The 8,787-nt window shown below is 30.2% G+C and overlaps 1 protein-coding gene across 1 annotated transcript; it reads right to left on the bottom strand.

Moving 5' to 3' along the window:
• Window positions 1–3,078: 3,078 nt before the first annotated feature.
• LOC122507578 lies at window positions 3,079–5,473 on the bottom strand. Its single transcript, XM_043620374.1, has 3 exons — window positions 5,327–5,473; window positions 4,631–4,735; window positions 3,079–4,546 (listed from the first exon to the last, which is right to left on the bottom strand). The coding sequence occupies exons 1-3, from the start codon at window positions 5,471–5,473 to the stop codon at window positions 3,461–3,463; spliced, it is 1,338 nt and encodes a 445-aa protein (XP_043476309.1). The 3' UTR covers window positions 3,079–3,460.
• Window positions 5,474–8,787: the final 3,314 nt, after the last annotated feature.

The raw sequence follows: 8,787 nt of genomic DNA, 5'->3' as shown, positions 1-8,787 counted from the left end.
GAGATTTATTTAAAGAATTTCTTTTACATGTAATAAATAATTTATTTAAGAATTTGTAAAAAAAAATTTTTTCATTTTTATTTCAAAATGGCGGCGATATACGCCATTTTCGAAAATGCCTATTTTCGGTGGTAAGATCGATTCCAAACTTTCTATAACCGATAAAACCAAAAACGAAGTGACATTCTCTTCGTTAGATATTTCTTTAGGTGTGGAACCTCAAAAAAGTAGAATTTTTCCCACCCTATTTTTTAGAGTACTTTTTCCCCAAAATATGCAAAAAAAGGTGTTTTTATTCAGAATTTATCTTATAAAATAAAGAAAGTTGGAAATTTTCCAGTTTTTGAGGTTCCACTTATAGGCATGATGACGCTGAATCAAAAGCCGTTTGATTTTTTAAAATCGCTTTAGAAGAACTCGAGATATCACTCTTACCAGATCAAAAAAAGACATTTTGAGGAAAACGCATTTTAAGTTTTTGTTCATAAGTTTCGAACTTTAAAAAAAAATCATCGGATTTGCTTGAAAATCGTTACTCGGGGGTTTTCGAGATCGCTTATTACGAATATTGAATCAGATTTTTAAAATTAAAAATGGCGGATCCAATATGGCGGACATTCTTTTTTTAAAATTAAAAATGGCGGATTCAATATGGTGGACGAAAAAAAAATTTAAATAAAAAAATTTTCTTTTCCGCCATGTTGGATCCGACATTTTGAATTTTGAAAATTTGATATCTAATTTGTGATTAGAAACACCAAATACATTTTTGTTTGTCTTTTTTAAAAAATGCAAATGAGAAAACATTTAAATCATTCGATTGCTTATCCGCATACAAAAACATCTTTGACATGGCGAAGAATAAGGATGTATAACTTTTGTTTTACTCCGAATTTTGCAATAATATTTTAGGAGAGTATTCTTGACACTGTAAGAAATCCGAAAATAAAAACAAAAAAATCGATTTTTTTGACATTTTGAACTGGAATGTCCCCTTAAAGAATAAAAAGTCTTTAAAGGCCAATTTAAACATGAAAATTAGCTTCTAATTTTTAGAAATTCAATATTTTCAGTATTTTTAATTTATATTTTCAAAAATCTAAATACATACAAAAATAATATTTTAGAATTATTTTTAAAATTTTGGAATAAAAATTTATATTTAAAATTTTAATTGACATTCATCAAAAAATTAATTAGTTTTTTTTAATTATACAAAAACTCTTTTAAAGAAAACATTTAAAATTTGGTAAAATCTTTTACAAATAATAGAATTTTATTAAAAAATATTAATAAAAATGATCAAATTTTTGTAGAATTTTAATTATGAACAGGACCATAATTTCTCAAAAAATTCAGTGAGTCCAAAAAGTAAATATTCATAAATTTTTATTTACATTGGGGTAAGGCTTTCTGAAATGTACTCATGATTTGCAAACGTAAAATGAGGAACCATTACCAAAAAAATGTCTGGGCCCGCATTTTATTTACAAAATAAAGCTATATTTTTGTTAAGCGCCATATTATTCGCCATATTGGATCCGCCATTTTTAATTTAATTTTTATTAAAATTTTCGAAATTATGTACCAAATGCTTAATAAATAAAGCATTAACTAACAAATTGAAACCAATTCAACGCATGTAACACGACAGTGCAACCGCCCGCGAAACTGCACGCCCCATGTCTTTTTTACAGCGCGTAATAGGCTTGAAAAACCATCGGTACACTTCAGAAAGCCTTACCCATTGTTCGAAGATAATTTAATCTTAAATAATTATACGAATTAGTTTTTTTAAATATTTGCGATTGTTCACAATTGGAGGCGGGGTGGGATTTAAAAATTGATGAAAAATTGTCCATTTGGTTTATGGAACAACGATAAAATTTATACCTCTCACTCATACCTTGTTCTCGATCTCCCTTTCTTTTACTCCTTAATCTATCTGTGAGTGAAGAAAGAAAAATAATTAGCCAATAAAGAAATAAGACGCCCATTTCGTATTTTGGCTTGAAAGTAAAATTCCCCACTTTTCCTTCTCCTATCAAATTCTGTTCCTCTCTTTCTACCTGACACGTAAAATGGAGAAAACATGATACCCCTTCTAAACCCAAAAAGTGGGCATTACTTTCTTAACTATTCGTCTCTCTTTCGTTCCTACTGTAAACTAAATGGAAAGACAATACCTCCCTCCCTCTCTTTCTCTCTCACTGTGAACAGAATATATGTATAAGGAAAGACTAACTTAATATATATAGATATAATAATAATATTCGCCTCTCTTTCGCTCCTACTCTAAACTAAAAGGACAGGCGATACTTCCCTCTTTTTCTCTCTATCAACCTTTCTCTCTCACTGTGGACAGAATATACAGGCTGTGGACAGACTGAATGAAAGAATTCGAAGATTATTATAGTTAATAATAATAATAATAATAAATTTAAATTTACACAAATTTTTTAATTTTTTAATTTTTTTAATTTAATTTTTTTTTTAATTTTTAAATTTTTTTAAATTTTTTTAATTTTTAAATTTTTAAATTTTTTAATTCTGAACAATTGACATAGAACCATCAAAAGAAGAATCCTTTAGGGCATAAAGTACATAATCAACTATAATTTTTTGTTTTACATTTAATTTAGCATAATTCTGTTCTTCTACGTTAATATGTTCTGCAATATTTATATTATTAACTTGTTCAGTAAAAATTTAATCTTGTATATCTAATAACCCCTGAAAGTCAGTTAAATTATATCCTTCGTTAAATAACATTGTTTAAATATTTCTACAAGCCCTTTGTTCAGCTTCAATGTCGTTTATTTTTTAATAATCTTCTGACATTTGACCCTAAAATTGTTCCCATATATAGTTTATCCGGATGTACAGTAGCCTGGCCGCGATTTGTTAAGATATTTTTTAATCTGGCGATATCAATGAGCGCCGGGCAGAAAAAGTTTCCTTTTTATCTAGAGAAATAAATATAAAAATAATAAAGTCGATCTGTAAATAATTAATGGACCCAAAAAACGTATTAATATTGTAGAAAAAGAGATTTTATTGCAATTTTGCAGTTTTTTAAATGTTTTTACAATATAAATTGCGACTTTAATATAATACACTAATATTTATATGTAATTGTATATTTATCGTTTGAATTAAAACGAGAAACAAATTACAGCGCTTAAGATTGTTCAGTCAATGACGATTTTGTATGTGACGGATATTTTTTCCGATATAAGTCTACAACTTGCAGTATGAACTGAGCCTCTTCTTCGTCGCGTGTTAAAATACGATTGTAATCTTTCATAAATTTAACGCCACGTTCTGCAGCATCATTAACTACGAATAAATTTTGAAAGAATTCCAAAGCAGTTTGATATTCTTCATTATCTTTTCATAACGATGGGTCCAGTTTGAAAAATTCAGTTTGAATTTCAAAATTGGAGAAGAGAAGTTTTGTTTAGTGCGAAACAAAATCAGATAAATCGCAAGTCAACAAATGTTGCACATTTGGAAACGTTCGGTGTTTGATCAAAACCACTGTAGGATTCTTTGCTTTCCGACGATTAACCATTTTTCTTTTGATATCAAATGAAACATTTGGATCAAAAAATGCCAGTCCCACTGTTTCTGGAGTCAAATACCACAAGTGATTCTTAAACTTCTCAATTACCGATTGAGACTCAACTTTATCGATTTTGGAAAAGTCGAAAGCTTCGTGCAAAAAATTCAAATCTTGATTAGGACATTCAATGGGATTCGTGCATCCATACCAGGCCTTGATGTAAAGTTTAACTACAAAAATTGAGATGTCTCGAATACAATTAAGTTCTCTTGCAGTCAAATCAAATTGGTCACGAAATAGAAAAATTTTCAGACAGTAAATTGCCTTTGACATAAATCTTGCGTGAGATGTTGCACCACATGTTCGAAATGGACCGACATTTTCACCAAGGAATGTGATCGTAAGCTCCAAGAGTTCCTTATAATCACCGCGGATTTGACTTTTTTGCAGCTGATTTCGGCAAAACTGTTTTATTTCTGCACATTCATCGTCGGAAATTTTTGAGGTAACAATTTGATCATCAATACCGTAATTGAATTGACCTTGTTCGATATTATGCCACATATCCGCAAATCGATTGAAAATTAAAGTTTCAGGTGCATTGCTTTTACCATACTTTTTTTCAAAAACATCTTTAAGTAAAATCTCACAGATGTGATGGCGGCATGCAAAACGAAGCGGTTTTCGATCAAGGAAGTCATCTAAAATAATACAAGCACCCCGTTCAAGGCCTGTGTTTGAAGAAGTAGTATCAAAACTTGCAGCCACAACATTTCCAGAAATTTCCCATTCCACTAGAGTATTGTAAACGGCTTGAGCGATATTCTCACCGGTACCCGATTCAATTTTGGGAGCACCCAAAAATTTAGACGTTCCATTGTAGCTAACAGTAACTGCTATTCGATCCACACTGAATCTACCGACTAAATCGGCCAAAATTTTTCCATCCCAGTGAACCACCAAACGATTGTTGTTACTTAACTAATTCATGAAAAAAAGACAAAAATAAATTAACTTAATTACACAGTATACTTTATACGATATACATGTACGTGTGATACGTACGTTGTCAATGAACTCAGATTTTGCTTCACCATACTGATAGTGTCGATTTGTTTCACGTAATTGCTGCAAAGAAGTTCGATTCAGGACTAAATTTTCAGAGGGAATCTATAAAGCATCTACCGTTGCCATCAAAATATGCATTGCCAGTCTGTCCGATACCTAAACACAAAAAAGGAAAAGAATTAGAAAATAATTCTTGCCATTAATGATCGCTTCTTCGATTGTCCTAATCCACTCACTATCATCTTCTACAAGTCCTAATGCCAAACAAGCAGTTGTAAAAGATTCATGAACAACTCCATTAACTGTTCTCAAACTTTCAAAAGAAGTTGCTCCTTTTACTGTAAGCAACAATAATCTAAGATGAAATAACTCCAATTGATGTGAATTAACTGAATACATTCTTCCCTATACTTTTACTTTACGAATTCTTTGTTGAATATTATTTTGCATGATAATTTTATGTAAAATAGGATTCATATTTTCATCAGGAATTTCTGCAGAAATATAACGATTAACACTTTTAACTGTTAATATTTTAGAATTATCTTTCAATATAACTAACAAATGAATGTGTGGAAATCCTCGCTTTTGAAATTCAATAACATAAACATAAGATTTGACTTTTCCAAATAATTTATTATCAACAATAGGTTTAAGTAGATGTTTAACTTTTAATGCGAAAACCCTAGTTACTATATCAGGTCTATCAGCAGCAGTTTGATGGAGGAATAAATTTTCCTGTATCTCTTTCCAATTTGGATTACACGTCATTGTGATAAATAAATCTGGTCTACCATGACGAGCAACAATAGCCATCGAATCCTGATATTGTTGCATCATATTGCGAGGTGATCCTATAAAAGTAGAAGGCAATATAAGCGTTTTTCACACGTGTACATCATTTTCCAACACGTGATTGAGTAAATAATCCATCAGTCCTTTATATCTTTCACTTCTCACTTGAGCTTGATTATTTTCACAAAATCTTAATCTATCTTTTTCTATTTTTACATCATTTTCAACAACCCATTGTTTAAACAATCTACCTCCATATAAAAATTGATTAAATTCTTTATCTCTTACAGCAATTTTGTATTTAATGTAGGCAGACCTAGAAATAGTATGATTTCTAATTCTGTAATCACTATCACTACGAATCATATTAATATTATAACCCTTATTTCCAAGTGGATAAAATATGGGGTAAATCCATGGTTCAACATTCGGATCTAAATTACTAACCAATTTTAATTCTTTTGTAGATTTATTTTAAACCGTTTCATAAGATTCTGGTATTTCTCCTTCAGAGTCTGCATTAAAAATTGCAGCAACTTCATTAAAACTTTGAGAATTGTATCTATTTTTATCAAAGCTTTTTTTCAACGTGAACAATAATTGTAACTCAGGAATTTCTTCATTATTTGTCTTGCTAATTCAGCTTCTATTTGAATTAGCTCTGACATCATCATGTGAGATTTTGTGTATGCATTAGAATTTCTCATAATATTTTCTATAGATTTTAAACCGTCTTCATCCAAATTTTCGTTACTTTTTAATCTGTATCTGATTAATTCCTCAGGGTCATAAATAAATAATTGACCAAAACATGGATCCTCACCTTTATCCGGATATAAAGCACTATTAATTTGATAGTAAATTTGACCTTGAATTTTGTAACAGAATGGTCCTCTTCTTCTGTCATTAAAATTAATTACATTAGCATTTAAAGATGCAAAAAAAGAATTATTATACAGCCTTATATTCTTTTTAAAATGACCTGATTTTTTATTAAACCCTTCTAACGAAAGCCTTAATTCATCTGGATATTGTATTAAAGTTAACACAACACCTTCATGACTACAGCAGTCATTAAAACTAACTTTTTTACCAGTGACTTTTTTATCTTTAAAATGTTTAGCTTGATAATGTGTGCAGTAATTATTTATCGGACCTAGACAATTTTCAACATTAAACTCATTTTGAATTTGATGCTTTAACCACTTCGGCGGCATGGCGTTCCAATTGGCGTTCCATGAGTAAGTGTCAGAAGCGGCAAAAAAATTCGAAAATGGCGTTCCTATTTAAACTTTATTTCTATACTCTGTAAACACATTAAGTTTACTAAACCAAATGTTTTATAGTTTTTGAGATTATGAATCTTAAATTAATTTTCAAAAATTCAAAAATAGGCGGATCCAATATTGTGAACCATTTTGGGTAAATGTTGGAACGCCATTCGTAAAAAGTATTAAAAATTGGTTACATTAAAACCCTTATAAAACTATTTAACACCTCGAAAAAATAATTTTTTCTTGTCCTATTCGTCTTCATTTATCTCAAATAATAAGAATATTTGATTTTGGAAAGTTTAACTTGACTACAAACTTTTGAAATCGAGTTCAAGTAGGAACGCCATTTTCGCACTTTTGCCGTTTCTGCCACTTACTCATGGAACGCCAATTGGAATTCCATGCCGCCGAAGTGGTTAATACTCCTTCCACGGTGGGCTTGAACCAACTTTAAATAAAAAGTCTTGCAAAATGGGATTTTTCTTGTGGATTCCAACACTGGAGACCTCTCTGAGTATTTTGCAATAAAAATTAAAATAATCCATCGGGCCGTTTTTGAAAAAAGTAATTTTTAGTATTTCCATCGTGAACTCTGTATACAAGCACTTTAAAAAAAAGTACAAAATTTAATTTAAATTTCATGAGTGTACAATAGTATTTTGGATCGCATAATCTGAATTTGATGTTCGATTTAAGAATTTCAAAATGTCTAATCCAATTTAGCGACCAAACAGTTTAAAAATTGTTTAGATCTTCTTGAACCTCAATACTTGAGGGTTTTCGGGGTCACTAAATCTGAATTTAATGTTAGGTTTTGCAAATTAGAAATGGCGGATCCAATATGGCGACCAAAAAGTTTAAAAATTGTTTAGATTTGCTTGATACTCATTACTCGGAGCTTTTGGTATCGCTGAATCTGAATCCGAATTTCCGTATTTGAAAGAATTATTTTTATTAAAAAAGAAAATAGACAAATAAGATTATATAAATAATGACATTACTTACAATTAAAATTAACACTTATTTACACATTATAGCACTGTAATAATTAATCTATTAAAACTGCTTTGATTAATCTTTGGACGGGAAAGCGAGGTTCATTAGTCTCCGCAAGTATCTCTTTTTCAAATTTCTCCAAATCCGTATAAAAAAATGAGTTTATCCTAGAAATTCTCTTAAATAGACTAAAAGTACCACCGAATAATCTGAATATTTTTACAGTTTTCATATTCCAACTGTTAATAATGTCACGTGGGTATTAAAACATTTTACCAGCACGAACTGGCAATCGGGGTCCAGAGGTCCCCACAATGTCATAATGATAAAAATTGTACTAAGTGTGTTACATACAAATAACAAAATAGTGTTTTTCTTTCAAGAAATTTGCGCCTACACAAATTAATTCTGCCTTGCACTCAGATCGGTGTGTGTATTTTCCAGGATACTGCGCAAATCTAACAGTTCGTTAAATTTAAAATCTTAATCATCATCTTTATATTTTAAATTTAATGCATTAAAATTAATAATATAATAAAAAGAAAACAAAATATATACAAAGATCTACGTTTTTGTAAGCGTTTTTAAAGCGGGGTCCAATAGACCCCGCTTACCCACTTACGTAATTTTTTTAGCTTGCCCGCCCAAGGGTTAAAAAATATTTCAACAATGGAGACCATTAAATCCACATACTATTTCAAAAATTTTGTTTACCATATTGGATCCACCATTTCTAATTTTCAAAAATTGACATTGCATTCAGATTTAGCGATCCCAAAAACCCCCAAGAATTGAGTTTCAAGTATATCTAAACAATTTTTAAACTTTTTGGTCGCCATATTGGATCCGCCATTTCTAATTTTCATAACCTAACATTGAATTCAGGTTGAATGACCCCGAAAACCCTCAAGTATTGAGGTTCAAGTATACAGAGTTCACGATGGAAATACTAATACCATTTTGCAAGACTTTTTATTTAAAGTTGGTTGGTTCTAGCCCACTGTGGCTTCACAATAATTTCTTTGACATCAAGTTTTCTTTGTTTTTGACAAAGAACTTGTATCACCATTTTTATTTTTTAATTTAAGG

Source organism: Leptopilina heterotoma, unplaced genomic scaffold, assembly GCF_015476425.1.
Source record: "Leptopilina heterotoma isolate Lh14 unplaced genomic scaffold, ASM1547642v1 Lhet_474, whole genome shotgun sequence".
Classification (NCBI taxonomy): Eukaryota; Metazoa; Arthropoda; class Insecta; order Hymenoptera; family Figitidae; genus Leptopilina; species Leptopilina heterotoma.
The sequence above is the reverse complement of the archived record's forward strand: the minus strand, read 5'-3'. Positions and strand labels throughout refer to the sequence as shown.

What these genes read in the sequence shown, in the direction of transcription:
- LOC122507578 (XM_043620374.1), bottom strand. Translation starts at nt 5,473, where the DNA reads ATGATGCAACAATATCAGGATTCGATGGCTATTGTTGCTCGTCATGGT. An exon ending in CTGCTGATAGACCTGATATA is followed by an intron (nt 4,736 to 5,326) that starts GTAACTAGGGTT and finishes GATGCTTTATAG; the next exon opens with ATTCCCTCTGAAAATTTAGT. An exon ending in AATCTGAGTTCATTGACAAC is followed by an intron (nt 4,547 to 4,630) that starts GTACGTATCACA and finishes TTCATGAATTAG; the next exon opens with TTAAGTAACAACAATCGTTT.